Below are 22861 nucleotides of genomic sequence, written 5' to 3' on the forward strand. Positions count from 1 at the left end.
TATACCAATACATAAATATAGAGAGAGAATATGTATATAATATGCATAGATATATCCATGTTAAGTTGCAGCAAGAACAAATAACTGAAAAACTGTCACTTCCTCTGGAGCACACAGTGACCCTTAACAAGCAGTGTACATGACCTGGTCTATTCATGAGGAATCAACACACAGGACATCAGAAATAAATTCAAGGGGCTCCTCATTTATATTCTTTGTGAAATGTCAGATCCCAGAAAGTAGAAATGCAAAATATTCTTTGCATGGAAGGCTATCTATATTCAATATTGTAGGAAAGAAAACTTGAGTGAAGAAGGCCTGTTTGGAGTAAATACTGATACCACTCATAATGATTTACTTTACATATGTTTAGTGTTCTAAATGCATGACTGGCTTAATTGAAAAGCATCAGGTGCCTCATAGCCCAGTGGTTCATGTTCACCCAGGGAGTGTTTCTGGCTTCTCCAAAGTGCTCCTCCCTTTTATCTATTTCCCTTCTTTCAAGCTCTGAATCCAATTTTATTTTCCTGGCTTGTGATGGTGGTTGATGGGTAAGTTTGATGGGGAAGAGATTTTTCAGGATCAATTACAGACTCCCATCTACCATTTTCAGTGCTCTGACATCATCCCTCTTTTTGATCACATAGCCTTCAATTGAGTTACTCTCTCTTCTCATTACAACCTGCAGCCTTATGATCGTATGACTGCTATTTCAAGAAGCACTTAATGATGTGGTAAGATGAAGAATCATTGTAGTTTGTGAATGTAGGCAACATTTAGAGGCAGTGCTAAAGATGATGTGACTTTCCTTGTCATGCTTTCTTTGACAACTGGAGTGTACTCCTAGGTGTGCATGAACTTTAGAGAGGACATTCCAGAGCCTGTTGTAGTATTTACATTAGATATCAAATACAAAGACCTAGAAGAGGTAGCTGTTGCCAGAGATGATTTAAATTGACAAGGTATGCATCCAAAAATCAGATCATGTTCTTTGGCTGCATGGACAACCATGTGATAACATACCCAAGACATTAAGATGTAAAAGCAGATCTTATTTTTCAGAATCATTTAGGCTTAGAAACCAGTAAAAGTTGGTAGCCGCTTTGGTTCTGGTGAGGACATGTGTCCTGCAAATACAACAGTTCACACTCTGTACTCAGCAAATCTACACATACGGAGTAGAACATATGAATTTTTGGCCATGACCAATCCATCTGTCACAGAATTTATGATAATCTGGATTGGAGGCTTTTCCCTTAAAGATCCTTGTGCCCTTCATGCAGGTTTCAGTCCAAAAACTACCAGTATGCTCTGGCCTTGGTTTTTGCTATTGAGGAGATCAACAAAAACCCCCATCTTTTACCCAACATGACCTTGGGATTTGGTCTCTACAATGCCATGTACAGTCATATGACTGTGATGGAGAACCCCTTCATCTGGCTTGCAGGACTGGAAAAGGACGTTCCTAATTACACGTGTAGGAAACAGAGCAAGTCTGTAGCCGTAATATCAGGAACCAGCATTGCTGTCGAAATGGGGACACTGCTGGAACTCTACAAAATTCCACAGGTGAGTGTGTAGTGAAACAGTGGGATAAAGTACATCACCTTAGGTGCCTTACTTAGAACCAACAATTTAAGTGACAGAGAACTTCTACATTTGAGACAGTATGTGATCTAAAGAGAATGTGTGCAGATATTTTGTGGATTAACCACATTTGTTCTGAAGCAGAGGTGTGGGTAAGTAAAAAGGAGAAATGTTTTTCTCAACCTGTGAGTCTAATGATTCATGAGCTAGGAAGTTCATATGTAGTAGGAGATAAGAAAAATGAAATATTCTAAAATCTGATACTTCCATTATCTGCTTAATTTTTTCAGGAATAATATTTTACACTACGACAATATCCTTACGCAGATTTCTTGCCTTTTCCCTCAGCTTACTCTTGGGCCATTGGAACTTCTTCTGAGTGACAGTGGTCAGTTTCCTTCCCTCTATCAGATGGCACCCAAAGACACTTCTCTGGCCCTTGGCATGGTCTCACTGATGCTCCATTTTGGGTGGACCTGGGTAGGTTTGGCCATCCTCAGACCTCCCAAAAGGTATTCAGTTTATGTCTGATTTGAAAGTTGAGATGCAGAAGAACAGCATCTGTGTGGACTTTGTGGAATTGATCCCAGCCACTTTAGAGACACTAACTTCATTCCAGGATAGGTTTCATATCCAGATCCTAAAATCATCAGCAAATGTGGTGATTCTTTTCTGTGTCACTGAGTCACTCATAGGCGTCAGCTTTCAATCATGGGAACGTTTAATGACATGGAAAGTCTGGGTCACCACCTCGCAATGGGATTTTGCCAGTGGTGAGGAACATTTCCTGCTCCACTCATTCCATGGGACTCTCATTTTTTCACACCACCGTAGTGAGATCTCTGGTTTCAAAAACTTTCTTCGGACAGCTAACCCTTCCAAGTACCCAGAAGACTCTTACCTCTCCAAATTCTGGTCGCTGGCCTTTAATTGCTCAGTTACTGGGCCATCCTGCAAAACGTTGCAGAACTGTCCACTGAATGCCTCCTTGGAATCGTTGCCTCCGCAACGTTTTGATATGGCCATGAGTGATGGGAGTTACAACATATACAATGCCGTGTATGCTGTGGCCCACAGCGTACATGAGATGCTTCTACAAGAGGTAGAAATGCAGCCAGGGAACAAGGGGGCAAAGGTGGCATTTTCTCCCTGGCAGGTAACTTGGTTTCCATTGTTGACATGTACTCCTTAAGTGATCCCCATAAGAGTTTCTGCAGGTGTTCAATCCAAGTCGCTTGGGAACCTTTCTCCAAAACACAAGGTAAAAATGAGCCTCTGCCTGTAATTTGTCATTAGCAAAAGGGCTCCAATGAAAGGTGGGAAGGTAATTTGGATAAGCATCAATGCTGTGACTTAAAAATATTCTCCAATTCTCTCAATTTAATTTTGACATGTGAAATACCTAGACTGTGTTGTTCCATTTTCAACTTCAGCAGTTCAGTAATTATTTTCAGGTTCAAATGTTACTGAGGATGTTCATCTACAATTAACATGAGGGATCTAATATAATTTGCACAGTTCTTTATTCTAGTAACTTTATTACAGATAGTTGTTCTAGGTACACTGAGAAAATGAGTGTTGGTAGCTTGGACTGCACTGTTGGAAATGGTCTGAATCTCACAGCTAGATATTTTTTACTCCCCTTGATTTTGTAGGAAAATGAGTGAAATCATACTTACCTTGATGTAGTTCTCATCAGATTTTTTTTTCACTTCAATTCATTGGGTGGTCCTAAAACAGGTTCTATTGTTTATTTGTGATTACAGAAAATAAGGCTTTCTCTAACCTGGGTTTCATGTGTTATCGCTTGGGCAGTCTTCATGAGAATATGATGCATTTTTTCAGTTGCACCCATTTCTGAAGAACCTCCAATTTACCAATACAGCTGGTGACCTAGTGAATCTGAATCACAAGAGAAATTTGGAAGCTGAATATGACATTCTCAACTTTCTGAATTTTCCATATGGTGTTGGACATAAGGTTAAAGTAGGACGGTTTTCCCCATATGTTCCACAGAGCCAACAGTTGTCTCTCTCTGAGAATTTGATAGAGTGGGCCACAGGAATTACAGATACGGTAAGTTGGACCTGATAATAGGGTTCACACGACACATTGTTACCCCCCAACTGCTAAGGCAGTATGTGCAACATGGCTTATTAAAAAGACACTTAGATTCATTAAACCACTCCCCTTCCAATCCAAATACTTTCTTATGTTTTTAGTGTCTGAGGATGGACAGTACACACACATTTCCTCCATGTCTTTTGAATCTATTTAAGAAAATCAAAGTGAATGTTGCCATTGTGTCAGAAACAGGTGTTTCTAGTTTAAGTGAATAGGTTTGCAGGACTTGAAAACCCTCTACTTGGAACTTAAGTAATAGTCTGAACTATGACCAACGCTCATCTGATTTTTCTCAGACTCCACGCTCAGTATGCAGTGTGAGTTGCAGCCCTGGATTCAGGAAAACCCCTCTGGAGGGAAAGCCTGCCTGTTGTTTTGAGTGCACACCTTGTCCTGAGAATGAGATTTCCAATCAGACAGGTAAGTCAGTCCCTGCCTCATGGAGAAGTTATCACCTGTTTCTTAAATTGTCAACTGATCCATGGAAAGAATAAGCTGTGGAATATGACTGCTGAGAAAATTCTTGCCCCCTTCAGGTAGAAATTAATCCTTATAATCAGTAATAATCCAAAAAAAGGATAAAACTCTCCACAATACACTCTCTGTATTACTTATGAAAGCATATAAAAGGCTGAATGTCTCAGGAATGCTGACCACGTTGGAGTTCAGTCTGATATATATGTATGGCAAAAAATGAATAGAAACCAAGATAGGAGAATATTCACCCCATAAAACAGTATGGGATTTCTAAGATTTATTCCATGAATCAGAACTATGCTATCACATGTATCATAAAGATTTTCCAGTTTTTGCTTGTGTGCTATGAGTAGTTATTTGTACCATATATTTTGTATCATTCTAATTTTTTGAAACTGATTGTTGATAACAAAAGGTTCTGGCACCAGAGTACAGTCCATGGGAGTAGTATGGGTGTATGTGCTAATTCAGTATAGGAAAACTCATGTCTGTGTTCCTTGTGCTTGGTTAAGCCTCTGGCTGGGATGCTAACATCCCAGTTGGTCAGCAGTTTCAGTCCCAGCTGCTTCACTTCCAATGCAGCTCTCTGCTGATGCTTGGGAAAGCAGCAGAAGATGGCCCAAGTTTCAGAGCTCACACCAATACAGGAAGCCCAGAAGAATCTCCCAGTTACTGGCTTCAAAACAGACGAGGTCCAGCTATTAATGTCTTTTGGGGTGTGAATCACTGGGTGGAAGATCTCTCCCCTTCTCTTTGTCCCTCTTTCCCTTTCTCCCTGTCTCTTTCTCCCTTTCCTCCTATCCTTATTTCTCTCTCTCTCTCCATTCTGCTTCTCCTCCTCCTTCTGAAACTCTGACTTTCATGTAAATTATAAATAAATGAATACTCTTCAAAACAAAGACTGCAACCACTGGGTGGTTGAATAGGCCATGAGAGTACAGAGGGAATAGCACCATTAAAAGAAGGGCTCATTTCAGGCATGGAAAGCCACGACTCTGCAGCAAAAAATAGAATACATGGAGGATCTCTGTGAAACCTCTGTTGAAAGAAGAGGTCATCAAAAAAGGATCTACTCTTCTCTGAATAGAGGAGAGAGCAACCACTTTGCGTATGGCCCTGTCCAAATACCGATGGAGTCTCTGGTCACAAAAGGCTTCCATAGCCTTGGAGACCATGGCAAGAGCCTCGGGTGATCACTGCCATCATACATACATAAATGTGTTAATTGTTAAAGTAACAACAGAGGTCACTGTGTACTTAGTCCCCATGTAGGACCTCTATTCCTAATGAGTTGTGCTATGAGGATTGACTGAAAATTTTGTTCCTAAACTGTGCTCTATATGTGGTCTGTGTGTGTGGATACAAACTATTGAAATCTATGCTTAACATGGAGTTGGTCCTCTGCATTTAAAATCAAACTAAAAATGAACCATAATGAAGAAGGAGATGGTAGAGGAAGAGGGAGAAGGAGGTATGATGGGAGTGGGAGTGGGAGGGTGGGTATACGGAAAAGAACCCCTATATTCCTAAAGGTGAATGTATGACAAATGCAATCATTAAATAAAAACTTAAAAATCAAAGGCTGCTGCTTGCTCTTGTTCAAAGTGAGCATGCAGCAGAATGTGCCCTGTATAAGGGCAGAGTAGCCCTCACCACACATGGAATCCTCTGGCATCTTGATCATCAGTTCCCAATCCAAAGAAACAATGAAGAACGAATTTGTGGTGTTAAAATAACACAGGCTAAGGTATGTTTTTAAAGCACCATGAATAGGTTCAGAGAGTAGGTCTTAGGGCTTTGTTAGGAGAAAAAGAGAATGTACTCATCATTATGTAAGGTACTTAGGAAGATGAAGTATTAACTCTGGCTAATGTGAGGAAGATGGACATAAAAAATTGCCAATAATTTTATATGTCATTTTTATATGCTGTCTTTCACATCAAATAAGGACTATTTGCCTAAACTACCTATGTTGGGTATTCTAGAAGGTACTTGTGAATCAGGAATAACTGAACTTTGGATGATGTTAATTACATTTCTCACCAGATATGGACCAATGTGTGAAGTGTCCAGATCTTCAGTATGCCAACACAGAGCGAGACCAGTGCTTCCACAAAAATGTGACCTTTCTGTCTTTTGAAGATCCCCTGGGGATGACCCTGGTCTGCACAGCTCTGTGCTTCTCTGTCCTCACCGCTGTGGTTCTTGGGGTCTTTGTGAAGCACCGAGACACTCCCATAGTCAAGGCCAACAATCGTTGTCTCAGCTACATCCTGCTCATCGCCATCATCTTCTGTTTCCTCTGCTCCTTACTGTTCATTGGTCGTCCCAACACAACCACCTGTGTCCTCCAACAGACCACATTTGGAGTGGTGTTCACCGTGGCTGTTTCCACTGTCCTGGCCAAAACTATCACTGTGGTTCTAGCCTTCAAGGTCACTGCCCCAGGGAGAAGGATGAGACACTGGCTGCTATCAGGGGCACCTAACTCCATTATTCCCATCTGCTCCCTGATCCAACTGGCTCTCTGTGGCTTCTGGCTTGGGACTTCTCCTCCCTTTGTTGACACAGATGCACACTCTGAGCATGGCCACATCATCCTGCTGTGCAACAAGGGCTCAGTCACTGCCTTCTACTGTGTCCTGGGCTACCTGGGCTCCTTGGCCCTGGTGAGCTTCACTGTGGCTTTCCTAGCCAGGAATCTGCCTGACACGTTCAATGAAGCCAAGTTCCTGACCTTCAGCATGCTGGTGTTCTGCAGTGTCTGGGTGACCTTCCTGCCTGTCTACCACAGCACCAAGGGGAAGGTCATGGTGGCTGTGGAGGTCTTCTCCATCTTGGCCTCCAGCGCAGGGCTCCTGGGCTGCATCTTTGTCCCCAAGTGCTACATTATTCTCTTCAGACCTGAGCAGAATGCTTTGAAAGGATTAAGGGATAGAATAGTTGCCAAGGCATCAGATGTTCTGAAGAGTAGCTCTTTTTTTTAATTAAACTTTTATTTAATGAATATAAATTTCCAAAATACAGCTTATGGGTTACAATGGCTTCCCCCTCCCAAAACTTCCCTCCCACCCACAACCCTCCCCTTTCCTGCTCCCTCTCCCCTTCCAATCACATCATGATTCATTTTCAATTCTGAAGAGTAGCTCTTAAGGCTCTCTCAGTTTTCAATGGAGAGAAACTAAGATTTATAAAATCAATTTTGCATTCTTTTGTTAAAAATAACTTGCAGAATGTAATCTCCTTGTGAATAATTTATACTTTTCTTAAAATATTTTTGTTCTGAAGGACCGATTCACAGAAAAGAAAGGGAGAGTGGGAGAAACCTTCCATCTGGTGATAGACTCTGAAGATATCTACAGTGGCCTAGTGATGGTTCATGCCAAAGCACGTAGATTAATTCAGGTGTCCATGTGAGTGTCAGGGATGGAAAGGTGTAGGCCATCTTCCACTGCTTTCTCTTGATCATCAACAGGGAGCTGGATTGCAAGTGGAGCTGCCAGGATATGAACTGGCACCCACATGGGATGTCGGGGTTACAGGTGATGGTTATATCCACTACACACCCATGCTGTCCCCATTCCTCCTTTCTTCTTCAAAATAATACTGTGTACAAATTTCTTAGCCTGGGGTTATGTTCACAAACACAGCACAGCTCAGATAAAGGCTCTACTTGAAAATTGTATTTCTTTATTTGCATTGTCAGCTAGTCAACACTGTAATATTCATATTTTAATAAAATGAATTATAAGTTTGTTTACTGTTTTCATTCACTAGAGTCTATATTAATGTGGGCTTTATAATAGAGTTGGAATATTTTCAGTGCAACCATTAGACATGTTAAATCATTTTAATGTGTATAATGCATTGTCCAGAAATTCCTTAATTATATATCATTTCACATAGTTTTGAAATGATGTGATAATCATACACCAAGTTTTCATTATATGTAGGCAGAAGGATTCTGCAAACTTTTTTTCCACCTGTTCATTTCTGTTTATTCTTGATTTTGGCTTTAGATTTACTTTTGCCAATACCAAACATAAAAAAGTGATTTTTACATCTTGAGCAGAAAATAATTCAACAAAGCAACAGTTTTAAAGTGAACTAATGTCATCTAGACATTTCACTCTGTTGTGTGACTAGCATCTATTTCATATGTTAAAATATTATAATCACTACAAATCAAATTCCTTATCCTTTTATAGTTACTCTCAGTTCCTTCTCTTGCCAGTCATACAACCACCAATCTGTTTCTGTTTCCATGGATTTAACGGTCCTGAGGGTTGTTATAAATTAAATATTAGACTCTGTGGATTTAGGTGACCTTTCATTGTGCATGGTGTTTTCAAGAGGCATCCACATTATTGCAGATATCTACATTTTTCATGACAAATTGATAATTCCTTATAGTAATTCACTGAATTTTTGTTTCCAGTTAACCATACACATACTTGTGTGTTGTTTCCAACCTTGACTGTGTGGAGACAAACACTGTTGTACAAGAAATACTTATATATTTTATAATTTTTGAATGTACTATTAGGTGTGAAATGTTTAGATCATAAATGAAGTTTATGTTGAGTTTTCTAAGGTGGTGACAACTGTCTTCCATACCATATGTGTTATAACTTTCTCACTATCATGGTTTGAAGGTTCCAAATTCCCTATGGCCTCTCCATCACTTGAAAAATTTTGAAATTTATTTTAGCCATGGGGTGGATGTGAGGTGATGGCTCCTTCTGATGTGGAATGGTTTATCCATACTTAATGCTGATTTTCATCCTTAGTAATGCCCTCTGGTCATATGTTTATCTGTGCAAAAATGTCCCTCATATCCTATCCCCATTGTTCATGAATTACTTATATTTTGTTGGTACATCTGAATTTTAAAATATATTTTATTGTTTTATGTTACTCAATGTGTTTATATTTCAAATTTTTGTTAAGGTGTACAAGTCTCATGAATTACATATATACAGATGTAGGATCATAGCGATGCCTCCCACCTAACCCTCCCTCATGTCCACAGTCTCTCGCTTCTTCCTCCTCCCTCTCCTATTCCCACTCTTAATTTTTGCAAAGAACTATTTTCTAGTTTACTTTATACTCATGAGATTAACCCTACCGTATGTAACATGTTCTACAAAGGGTATGAAGTGAATGCACATGGGGGAGGGGTGGTTGGGTGTGGTTCCAAAGGCTCCTTAGTGTGGAACCTCTCAGGTCAGCTCCTCAGGAGTGACATCTGAAGATCACAGAGATCCACACCTCAGCCATAACGAATGCCTCCACACTGATCTGCAGCCAAAGTCAGGAGCCTCAGCACTGTGAGCACAGGTTTCTCATGAGAGGACAGAAGCAGGAAAAATGTCCTGTACAGGAATGTGGGCCACATGGCATAGGGAATGAGAAGAGGCCCCAACCTGCCTTGCTTCTTTGGTGCAGAATATGAGGCTATGGGGCTTTATGTGTGCTGCCCCCGAGGGCCAAGCTGTAGAGGAGCAAACTGTGTTCGTGCCACTGCCCCCTGTCGGCTCCTCACTGCTCTGCAGCCAACAGGCCCTACCAGGCTGTGTCCCAAGTTGTGAGACCTGGGGAGGAGCGGGATGGATGCTTGTGGGGGTTGCCCTGAGGTATCGTTAGTAGGGAGAGTCCTTCAAGCTTCTTCCCCACCGTTTTGGTGAAACCTAGTAATCCTGTAATGTAAAATAATTGTAATGCACCTTGTCTCCCTTGGGCTGGAAGTTTACATCTTAAATTGTGCAGTATATTGTGGAATTCATTTATTCTGGAATAGGAAGTCTTCCATCACGGAGACTCTAACGTTTAAAGAGGAAGTTAATTTGTTTCCTTGTTTCTTCAACCCTCAGAATCACCTTGAGAATTTTCTGAAACAGGAAAACTGCTGGGATGCACTCTGTGATGTCTTACATTGCAGACCTGGGGGTGGCCGTGGCTTTTAGATTCACATGTGGTGAGTGGAGCCTCTGCCCAGTTCTGCTTCCTTGTGTTTTTGTTTTTCCCTTTTTCCTCTTTTAAAACAAATGCAAATTACCTGATTTGAAATTCCCTTCTCTTTCTTCTCAAAGAATGAAAGTATCTACCATGAAACATCAGGTTCTTTCAAACAGTATAATTTGGATTACTTTGCTGAATTTGCTTGAGAAGAAAACCCTACAAAGAAAGGAAGTGGATTGCAAACACTTGAACATTTTTGCATGAACCAACAATAGTCAAAGGCCAAGAGCCATCATAGTAGGAAAAGATTTGTGTGGAGCTCTCCATCAAACTGGAGAAGATTAATGGGAGAACCTCGGATAAAGTCTGAGTATGGAGAAAAACATGACATCACTCAACATGGGACCATCCCATGACCAGGAGAAATCGTCACGGTTCTTTTGTGCAGGAAAAGATACTGATACATGTACACGTACTTCACAGGTGAAAAATCATGCAAGAAAGACCTTATAAATCAGCCTCATTAGACACGTGAAAGACAAATAGACCATTGTTGATGACAGCAGAATAAAACAACAATAAATTTAAAATAACTGCGTTAGACATTAAACCCCCACCTGTTACATTTCCCAGTGTCAGTATATCTTATTACTGACTCCCTGTTCGAAGATATAAAGGATGGAATTATCAGCATATCCACTTGCAAACTGCCAGCAGAAGCCTGTTTGGCAGAGATCATATATAGCTTTATAGAGCAGAGGAAGAGGAGGAGATGAAGAGGACAGAGGAATTAGAGGAAAATGGAAGAATGACAAAGAAGAGAAGAGGAAGAATACAGATCAGAAAATACATTTTTGCTTAGAAGGAGAATTTTCAACGTACCTCACTATAAGGTAACATAGATAATAAAAAGATACTTGAGGGTCAGTGCTGTGGAGCAGTGGGTTAAAGCCCTGGCCTGAAGTGCCAGCATCCCATGTGGTCACTTGTTCAAGTCTGGGCAGCTCCTCTTCCAATCCAGCTCTCTGCTATGGCCTGGGAAAGCAGTAGAAGATGGCCCAAGTCCTTAGGCTCCTGCACCCATGTGGGAGACCTGAAAGAAATTCCTGGCTCCTGGTTTCAGATCAGTGCAACTTGGGCCATAGTGGCCACCTGGAGAGTGAACCAGTGGATGGAAGACCTCTATCTCTGTCTCTACCTCTCTGTGTAAATCTGTATTTCAAATTAATAAAATAAATCTTCAAAAAAAGGTACTTGAAAAGTCAAGCTTACAATGTGATTTGTTGGAAACACATAAAAGTTTGTGCTCAACAATTCAAAGATGCTTCTTCCTTTTAGAAACACAGTGATTATGAACTAGCCATCAACTTGAAATAGACTGTTCATCACAACATGCAGAACACTTGAAATACAAGGGGCACCTGTGTTCTCTCCTTGAAGAAGTTTTGTTTCTGTACATATAGAAATGCATAATTTTTTTTTCTGCAAGTCTATCTTCATGCAGATCTGGAGGAAAGATTCAGAAAATAAGACCTATTTGGGAGCCAGCAACTTGGCTCACTTGGTTAATCCTCCGCCTGCAGCGCCAGCATTCCATATGGGTGATGGTTCTAGTCCTGCTTGCTCCTCTTCCAGTCCAGCTCTCTGCTGTAGCCTGGGAGGGCAGTGGAGGATGACCCAAGTACTTAGGCCCCTGTACCCACATGGCAGACCAGGAAGAAGCACCTGGATCGTGGCTTCGGATCTGCACAGCCCCAACTGTAGCAGCCATTTGGAGAATAAACCAATGGAAGGAAGACCTTTCTCTCTGTCTTTCTCTCTCTCCCTAACTCTATCAAATAAAAAAAAATTAAAGAAGACCTATTTGGTTTCAAAACTGCTACCAATAGTAATTATTTATATGAACATACTTTTCAGATTTCCATAGAAAACTAGATGGCAAGCATTAAGCTTCACTATGTGCAGTGCCTTTTGATCTACAGTACTTGGAGTCCCCCCCAACCCAGTGAGTGATTCTGATGTCTTCTAAATGTTCTGCATTTTCATGATTCTCCTTTTTTCAGGCTCTAATTGGAGTTAGTGTCCTGAATTGGGATGGGAGCTGATGCCCAGGTTTGACTAGGGAGAGAATTAACAGTTATAAATGCCAAGCTGTGCACCACCATTGTCCACACTTAGATATCCTGCCTCTGCTTGCCACATAGCCTTCAGCTGAGTTATTTTCAATCCCATGACTTTGTGCAAAGTTATGTTCATGTTGACATTGCTCGGGGAATCATATAATGATGTGCTAATTTAAATAACCATTTTGGCCCTAAAATGGAATATATGCAAAAACTCACCAAGAGTGATTTGTATTTAATTCATAATAGTTTCCTTTGAAAATCAGTTTCTTTTCCTCATGGTGCATGCAATTTAGAACATTCCAGAGCCTGTTCTGCCATTTGCTACAAATACAAAATCCAAGGACTTGGGAGAGCCAGCTGTTGACACAAATGAAATTAACTGGTGTTCATCCTAATAATCTCCCATGGTTTGAGAGCTTTGTAGATCACAACTCTTCTAACACAGACCTTCAGGAAACTCCCCTTTCTCCTTTTCCATTTCCTCCTATCTACTTAGAACATCAAAAATATGGCTACTCCAATCTCTGAGTACTTCCTCTTTGGATTATACCTTTGGACAAAGAAAATCTCCATTTTTCACCTCTTTGTGCACCTGAGAAGGTACCCAAATGAATATGGGTTTTCTCTCTCCCCTTTTTTTAATTTTTTTATTTGACAGATAGAGTTAGACAGTGAGAGAGAGACAGAGAGAAAGGTCTTTCTTCCATTGGTTCACCCCCAAGTGGCCACTGTGGCCGAAGCTATGCCAATCCGAAGCCAGGAGCCAGGTGCTTCCTCCTGGTCTCCCATGCGGGTGCAGGAGCCCAAGTGCTTGGGCCATCCTCCATTGCCCTGCAGGACAAAGCAGAGAGCTGGACTGGAAGAGGAGCAATCTGCACTAGAACCCGGTGCCCATATGGGATGCCAGCGCTGCAGGTGGAGGATTAACCAAGTGAGCCACAGTGAGCCTTCTCCCCTTCTTACCTAATCTCATCTGTGGGAATTGTAGAGTTCCAGGAGTGTCCTAATCTGAGCAGAAATTCTTGTCCCTCAGAGTACTGCTACAGTAGAGGTCTCACTCTCCTTCAGCTATAATGTGGTATGTCCTTGTCCAGCCCTGAAAGCCAGATGAGGAGACTCTCCCTGTCCTTATCTCACTGTGCACAACATGATAGAGGTCAAATCCAAGAGTCATGTTGGACAAAAGAGAGGGGTTCCAGCTGATGTCCTCAATGGTAACTATCAGAGCCAGAACTTCCTGGTAGTTCTTGGATGGAAACCTGCACGAAGGACAAAGGGACCCTTAGGGAAAAGATTCCAACCATGATTATTATCAACTCCAGTCCTATAGAATGAATGTTTTATGAAGTTTGCAGAGGTTGAAATATTTCTCTGTAGCATGATCATATTTGAGGAGGTCCTTGAGGGGGATAATACAATTTTTTATGACTTACCTACCCACTTTCTTGGATGTTTTCAATATGAGAATTTGCAGAGAGCTTGTTACATCTCTAACTGGTGAAGACAGTGAGAAAAGGAAAGGAAAAATGTCTCTTCTTGAGGCAGGAAACGTGTCTTTGACAGAGGCCAAACTCATGTAACTTGATCCCAATCTTCCCAGCCTCAGCAATTCAAAAAATAAATTCCTGTTGTTAAGTAAAGAAGTCATGGTATTTTGTTACATGAAAACTCCAGGTGACAGGCACAACAAGGGAGATTATTAGGAAAATGGAATATTCTAGTCTTCCACCACTTTAAAGCATGATTAACACCTTTTGGTGTTGAGATTGTACATTATGGCTGTCATTTTATGTTGCATGCTTTTTTCTCCCCTTGTAGCTGACCTCTGGACATTTTGAGCCTGTCCTCTGTGGCCATTCACTTTTCATTCTCTCTTTCAGATGATATTGAAGAATACACCTCTGACCTATGCATGGTCTCTTAGATGCTTCATTTCAGCCCAGCCTGTGTGGGACTGGCCATCTCTGTTCACTTGAAAAGTATTCAATTCATGACAGATTTGAAAGTTAGAGAAGAACAGGAATAGCATATGTGTAGCCTTGGTGGGATTGATCCCAGTGACCAAGAAGACACGCTATGCAACAGCATGGCCATGTCATATGCTGATCAGGACATCTTCATCAAACGTGGTTATTCTTTGCTTAGACAGCAAATGTGTGATAGTCGTGAGCTTTCACCATGAGAACATTTAATGGCATGGAAAATCTGGGTCCCCATCTCCCAGTGGGATTTTTTTTCATTTATTAAACTTTTATTTAATGAATATAAATTTCCAAAGTACAGCTTATGGGTTACAATGGCTTACCCCCACCCGCAACCCTCCCCTTTCCCGCTCCCTCTCCCCTTCCAATCACATCATGATTCATTTTCAATTCTCTTTATACACAGAAGATCAGTTTAGTATATATTAGGTAAAGATTTCATCAGTTTGCTCCCATATAGCAACACAAAGTGAAAAAAAAATACTGTTGGAGTACTAGCTATAGCATTAAATAACTGTGTACAGCCCATTAAAGACAGAGATCCTACATAATTTTTTTAATTATTTAGTTTTCTATGCCGTTTCCAATTTAACACCAGGTTTTTTTTTTCATTTCCAATTCTCTTTATAGACAGAAGATCGATTCAGTATGTAATTAGTAAAGATCTCATCAGTTTGTCCCCACACAGAAACACAAAGTGTAAAAATACTGTTTCAGTACTAGTTATAGCATCACTGCACATTAGACAACACATTAAGGACAGATCTCACAAGGGATGTAAGTACACAGTGACTCCTGTTGCTGACTTAACAATTTGACACTCCTGTTTATGGCGTCACTAATATCCCTAGGCTCTAGTCATGAGTTGCCAGGGCTATGGAAGACTTTAGAGTTCGCTGACTTTGATCTTATTCCGATAGGGTCATAGTCAAAGTGGAAGTTCTCTCCTCCCTTCAGAGAAAGGTACCTCCTTCTTTGATGGCCCCGTTCTTTCCACTGGGATCTCACTCACAGAGATCTTTCATTTAGGTCTTCTTCTTTTTTTTTTCTTTTCCATGGTATCTTGGCTTTCCATGCCTACAATACTCTCATAGAATGGCAGATGTCCTAAACAACTCTCTGGCCTCAGAATCAGCCCATAAGGCATTCGGATATGGCTGAAGAGCCCAGTGGGATTTTGACAACAGTGAGACACATTTCCTGTTCCACTCATTCCATTTCCTGCTAATTCCATTACATATATTTCTCCACTCATTTGCTGGTTCTGAAAATTTATAGCCAGCTAGCCCTTCCAAATATCCAGATGATGTTTACATCATTAGATTCTGGTTGATGTTTTTCATTGCTCAGTTTCTGGGGGTATCCTGCAACACCTTGCAATACTGTCCACTGAATGCCTCCTTGGAATGAAAGCTTTGGCATGATTTTGACATGACCATGAGTGATGGGGGTTACAGGATAGACAATGCTGTGTATGCTGTGGCCCATAGCATACATGAGATGCTTCCACAAGAGGTAGAAATGCAGCCTTGAGCCATGGGGCAAAGGTCACGTTTTCTCCCTGGCAGGTAACCCTTTCCATTACATGCCATGTACCTTTGAAGTTTAAAAACTTTTATATATCTTTCTTTTTTCTACTACTTATTTGTTTAAGGTATACAAACTTCATGTAAAAACTATTATTATTGGGGCTGGTGTGGTGGTATAACAGGTAAAGCCTCTGCCTCTAGTGCCAACATCCCATATGGGCATTGATTCCAGTCCTGGATGCTCCATTTTCAATCATTTTGGTCTTGGAGAGAAGTAAAAGATGGCCCAAGAGCTTGGTCCCCTGTGCCTGCTTGAGAGATCCAGAAAAAGCTCCTGGCTCCCACTTAGATCTTCTAAGCTCTGCCCCATTGTGGCCTTTTATAGAGTGATACATGGGATGGAAGACTCTCTCTCTCTCTCTCTCTCTCTCTCTCTCTCACTCTTTCACTTACTCTCTCATTCTCTCACTTCTCATTCTCTCTCTCACTCTCTCACTTTCTTACTCTGCTTTCAAGTGAAATCTTTAAAAACAATAACTATTGTAGCCAATGGAGATGTGAGGTGCTATATCAGTGTGGCTTTGAATAGTATTCCAAGTTGGCTGGCACCACAGCTAACTAGGCTAATCCTCCACTTGTGGTGCCGGCACACCCACCAGGGCACCAGATTCTGTCCTGGTTGCTCCTCTTCAAGTCCAGCTCTCTGCTGTGGCCTGGGAAGGCAGTGGAGGATGGCCCAGGTGCTTGGGCCCTGTGCCCGCATTGGAGACCAGGAGAAGCACCTGGCTCCTGGCTTCAGATCGGCACAGTGCACTGGCCACAGTGGCCATTGGAGAGGGTAAACCAACGGCAAAAGGAAGACCTTTCTCTTTGTCTCTCTCTCTCACTGTCCAATCTGCCTGTCAAAAAAAATAATAGTAAAACAATTCAAAAAAGAATAGTATTCCAAGTTTACTGAAGATTATGACCCTCAGTGAGGCCTTTTGCTCATCTATTTGTGCAGGAATGTCTGTTGAATTTCTGTACCCATTGTTGATGATGTTTTTATGGTTCCTTCTGCTTTTAAAAATGTAAGTTGTAAACGAGTATCTGGAAGGACGTGTAGTCATATTCTCCCATTTTCTATCAGATGTTTGACTTGAAACTCTCCCTCCAGTTATGTAACCAGTGGCCCAGGCACTGTAGTCTGATCTTCCCTCCCTCTCTAAGCTGTTGCTTTCTCCAGCTCTTGACTGCTGGGATTGCGTGTTGTATCCTTGATCATACTGCATGTCTGCACCTTCCACACTGATCCACGGCATACTTCTTCCTTCCATAGAGTTTCCACTGCGGTTTTCTCTCTAACTCTCCCCTGAGAACTTATTTCCTCCACTTTTACTTTTACTGTCTACACCTAGCCTAAGACAGTAAGCCCTTACCTAGTCAGCCATCTTGGACTCTCCCCAGTAATCAGCAGTATTAGTCCTAGGTTAGATGGATAACAGTAAAAAAAAAAGATTCTTGGTAGATTACAATATGTGGCAAAACTAGCAAAGTATCAAGTTCTGTTACATTCAGAGGAGCTACATAAGATTCAGTATGGCTGGAAGATGGATGATGTGTGGCTTCTTGGGTGGGACAGAATACAGAAAGGATGACAAAAATGCACTGTTGTAGACTTCACATACCGGCATAGCTAATTTTGAGCTCCTGAGCATTGATACAGTGAGTGCTGACATGCTAGATCACCTCTGCCTTGTGGATTTTCTTAGTTTGTTTTTCTGCTTGCCAGGACATTAATCTTACAATGTGCTTATAGTGATTTCTACTTTTGATTTGAAGTGTGTTGAGCCTGAGAAGATAGTCCAGGATAGAGTCCATTGGAGACACTGTTCTCAATGCAGACTGAGTGTTAAGTTCTTGTGTGTGTTCCCTGTACACACAGAGAATTCTGTACCTACCAATTCAAATGTCCACATGTTTTTATTTTTGGAAACTGCTTTACAGTAACCTAGATGTTATTGGACTTCAAAATAAATAGAAAATATATATCAACTTTTAAGGCAGTGTTGCTAAAATTCAATTTAGACAGAAATGTATGATCTCAGATTTTTATACTTTTATGCAATTAGAATATATATTTCCCTACAATAAGATTGAAGTTCTACATTTGAGGCATTCATTCCAACCTATTAAAAACATCAAATTCAGCATGAAGAATGTAGAAGATAAAAAGTGATGAATATGAGAGAAACACTAAAGATAAAAAAAGTGATGAATATATCTGGGTGCTAAACTTTTTTAAATTAATGCATAATTATTTCATAACACACATTTTCTATGATTTTCTGAAGCCTCCTCATTGCATGGAGTTCATTCTCTCCATTCCCAACCTTTGTTCAGTGAATCGTGTACATTCAGAGTGACTCTACTTTTAGTTTCTACACATTACAGAGAACAGGAGATAATTGCTCTCTGATTTAGATTTACTGAATAGACAACAAGTTTCATCATTGTACAGGTAATAAATCTAACTCATCAAGACTGCATATTTTCATTTTTATGCAAGTCACTGAATTCTGCTCTGTATTTTGTGCCTGTACTGTGTCTCAATTTGCATGAGCCACTATTCAAAATCTAACTAATGGCATCAGAGCAGTGGCCAGGCAATGGAAAATGTGTTTTGCTTGAAATATTAGGCATCTCATTGATAGCAGTTTCAGTTTAGAAAAATTTTGAGTGGAATAATAGAGTTCTCTTATATGCTCTCTTGCCCATCCTTATTAGATTTACTCAGTTAGCAATACATCATACTGGTAAGGAAGCACAAATAATTAGCCAGTGTTGATCATCATTATTGCCTACAGGACATGCTATCCATTGTGTATTGTGCAGTCTATGGATTTGGCAAAGGTTTAATTGTACATAGCTCTCCTGATGGTGTCCTACATAAGCGTCCTGAAAGTTGCTTGCATTCAAGAAGTACGGGGGTCTGCAGGCATCATCCATCCCTTGGGGCTTGTGGTGGTGGGAATAAAGAGGTGACTTCTGGTGGGTATTTTCTGATTTAGAATAAAAAACAAAAAGTACTCAGATAGTCCCTAGTACTCATGAAAGCATCAACCAAGGTTGTAGTTGCAAAAACAGATCATCATGGGATTACCGTGGTTAACAGCAATGTGGAAGGCTTTCATGATTTATAACTAAAAATGAAGTGACTTGACATCCTGAATGAGAACTTCTGAATTCAGGGTGATTACTGGTTCCACAGTGATTAAAAACCACATGTCCTAGTGAGTATCTCTGTAAACAGGATTGGTTTGGGGGTGTGTGGCATCAAGGTGAGGTACAGCTGCCCAGAACAATGGCATGGGAGGCTGCCCTATTGTTCTTTGGGTATTTGAAGTGTGTGACACTGGAGTTTTCTGGTCTGAAACCTGAGAACCTCGCCTGATGCCCCCCTTTGTCCCATATGATGTAATCCAGGTACATAATAGCCAAAAGTTCATGGAGAGGTTTATTGACAAGCCTATGCGCCAAAAGTAACTAATAGGAGTTTCTCCCTTGAGTCTTTGTATCCATGGACTTGGAGGAAATTCTTCACCTGGGGTGAAGAGGATGAATCACAAACATGATTTCCTTCTTGTGTTTTTCACCAGGGCAGAAGACCTGAGCTTCAGAACCTCGGGGCAGAAAGGGTTTCAGATTCCCCCATGGATGGGTGGACAGATGGTGGAAAGAAGTCCGATGGAGCAGTATTAAAGTGGCATGATTCAAGCAATCACACACACACACACACACATGCACGCACATGCCCACACACCTACAAATGTGCATGCTATATGTATGCACCTGCATGCTCTATGTATGCACCTGCATGACCTGCACGTTCCACTGCTGTTATGACCTAGGGTTTTCACAGACGTTGAAGATGTTTCCTTTGATTTTTCTGTTGCTCTTTCTGCAGCTGTATCTCCTTGTGACTTGTCAGGATGGTCGGAACTGCTTTTTCCAGATTGAACGGAGTTATTACAAGGATGGAGATATTGAGATCACTGCCTTTTTCCCCATTTACATATACATGATTCACAGAGGCATGAATATGTTCAAAAAGATATTATATTCAAAGGGTAAGTTCTTTTGGCAATAATCATTTTCCCTTGATTTACATAGTAGCTACTTGTGATTGGGTCTGCAGAAGGATAGACAAATGCGTTCTGTGCCCCTGCCCTGTCCATACTCTGTCCCCCTAAAAACTGCAGATAATTAATCTGGGACATGAGGAAGACATTCCTTCTGGCCTGGCACCGTGAAGGGTTCAGGAAATGTTATCTCATCATAGCAGGAAGGAGAGTCTGGTTGGGATCTTCCTGTCCTTCCCTGTCTATGTTCATCAGCTCAGGGCCTACTGTGCCTGCCTCAGTAGTAGATTCTTACAGAACCCATGCACTGAAATGAATGAACCTGAGTTACATGAGCTCTTCCACATGCGCTCACAAACATTTCTGCTACGTACTAGATTTGGGGCCATGAGCTCACTTTATTTTTTCTAACAGTCACAAAGCAGAAATGATATTCAAGAAAGTATGTTTGTTACTAGTTAAAAGTAATTTCAGGACAACATTTTTGCACAAGTATAATAATAAACATATTTTAATGATGAATATACCCATAAGAACTTTAATGGTTGGAATCTACAGCATTCACGATGTGTCCCTCATTCTATCTTTTTCTGTGAAAAATATATTTCAGAAGGGGGATTATTCTGCTTCTGGCCCCTTTAAGATACACTTTTATAGCTAAATATAAATGTTTCATATATATATATATGAAAATGTCATGCCTCCAGAATATAGTATCTTGTAGGACAGCGAAATTGTTTTCTTCACACCTGTTTTTGAAGGTGCGAATTTTTAATTGGTTTCTACTGTAATGCTACAGGAAGTAGGTTGATGCTGCAGAGATCTTTGATAGAAGGTAGATATTGGGACATAGATCATTGTAGTATCATTAAAGCCAATGGAATTGAGAACTTTAGTTGGTGCAACCAAGGTGATGCAACTGATCAAGTATTTTAGGCATTTGTCCAAAGTTCTGTCCAGAAAAATCTAATGGATCCTACGTTGTTCAAATGATATTTTTCGCTTCACATTGATTTTTATAAATTTGCACAATTTGATATGTGCACATGGCATCCCACTTATGAAATATTTATTTATTAGTAATAGTGTTCCCCATGGTTATGCATGCAGCAGATCATTTAAGTGTACTCTAAATGATGGAGTCTGGGAGATAGTAAATTTCCAGCATCAGGAATAGATTCTATGAATAGAGCCCAGGTTTCCCAAGATGTATGCCATGCAATTATAATCAAATATTAGCCAACCCAGGAGAAAATATCCGTGTTGATAATACTTGCAAAAACAAGCAATATTGAACTATCAGTAGATTTAGACAGTATAGCATCCAGTATTAGATTCACCAACTTTAGAATACACAATAATTCCTGATAAACTCTTTTTAGAGTTAAGGAACACAGCATAAAACAGATCGAACAGCTCACTCTCACAAATGCCCAGTATGTTAAAGAGCCTTCTAGATCTTTTGGTACCAGGCAGGAGCTGGAGAAAGAAATGAGAGGATGAGGAATTGACAGAATTGTAGAAAAATGAGGAGAGGAAAGAAAAATAAGAAATACAAAACTGAAGATTCTTTGATTCGTTTAGCAAGGATTTTCAAATTTCCTAATTCTACATACAAAGTATGAATGATATATTTGGATAACAAATATTTATAGAGACTCTCTATATGTGTATTTATAAAGCAATATAGAGAGAGCAACTGTATACATGGTTATGGAACATGTATATATAAATAGAGAGAGAGAATATGTGTATAAGATACATACACGCATACATATCATGCTGCAACATGAACCAAGAACTGAAAAACTCTCACTTCCTCTGAAGCACACATGACCCTTTACATGCAGGGCTCATGACCCAGTCTATTCATCGAGACGCAACACACAGGACATCTGAAAGTAAACAAGGGGCTCCTCATTTACATTCTTGGTGAAATGTCAGATCCCAGAAAGCAGAAATGCATCGTGCGCTTTGCATGAAAGGCTATTTATGGTTGGCTCTGTAGGGAAAACTGAGTGAAGAAGCCTGTTTGGAGCAAATACTGATACCACTGATAATGATTTCTCTTCACATATACCTAGAGTTTTAACTAAATGCATGATTATCTTAACTGTAATGCATCATGTGTCTCACAGCCCAGTGTTTCAAGTCCACCCAGGGAGTGTTTCAGGGTTCACTAAAGTGCTCCTCCCTTTTTACTGTTTTCCTTCTTCCAAGCTCTGAACCTGATTTCATTTTCCTGGCTTCTGATGGTGGTTGATGGGTGAGTTTGATGGGGAAGAGATTTTTCAGGATAAAATCCAGACTTCCATCTACCATTCTCAGTACTCTGACATTCTTCCTCTTTCTGATCACATAGCCTTCAGTTGAGTTACTCCCTTTTCCCATTGCAAACTGCAGCCTTATGATCTATGACTGCTATTTCAAGAAGCATTTAATGATGTGATAAGATGAAGAGTCATTATAGTTTGTGAATGTAGGAAACATTTATAGAGGCAGTGCTAAAGATGGTGTGCCTTTCCTTGTCATGCTTTCTTTGACAACTTGAATGTTCTTCCTAGGTATGAATGAATTGAGAGAGATCATTCCAGAGCCCATTTTAGTATTTACTATAGATATCACATATAAAATATAGAAGTAGCTGCTACCAGAGATGATTTAAATTGATGATATGTGTATCCAAAAACAAGATCGTGTTTTTTGGCTGCATGTGATAATATGCCCAAGACATTATGGTGTAAACGCAGATCTTATTTTCCAGAATCATTTAGTCAGGGAGACTGGGATAAAGGCTGCAGCAGTATTGGTCCCTGTGAGGACATATGTCCTGCAAATACGACAACCTCCACACTTAGTGCACAGCAAATGTACAGATAAGGATTACAACATACGGATTTTTGGCCATGACCAATCCATCGGTCACAGTAATTATGGTAAAATGAAGATAATCT

General features: G+C 40.5%; 1 protein-coding gene across 1 annotated transcript; it reads left to right on the forward strand.

The window, feature by feature from the left end:
- The first annotated feature begins 41 nt into the window (after positions 1-41).
- LOC133754297 (vomeronasal type-2 receptor 116-like) lies at positions 42-22787 on the forward strand. The gene is given in 11 exon segments (XM_062184766.1): positions 42-64; positions 1284-1569; positions 1936-2082; positions 2084-2743; positions 3433-3663; positions 4008-4131; positions 6235-7158; positions 18661-18806; positions 19425-19520; positions 19733-19895; positions 22672-22787. Coding segments are annotated over 11 exon segments (2916 nt in total).
- Positions 22788-22861: the final 74 nt, after the last annotated feature.

This window comes from Lepus europaeus, assembly GCF_033115175.1.
Source record: "Lepus europaeus isolate LE1 chromosome 20 unlocalized genomic scaffold, mLepTim1.pri SUPER_20_unloc_1, whole genome shotgun sequence".
In the NCBI taxonomy this organism is placed as follows: domain Eukaryota; kingdom Metazoa; phylum Chordata; class Mammalia; order Lagomorpha; family Leporidae; genus Lepus; species Lepus europaeus.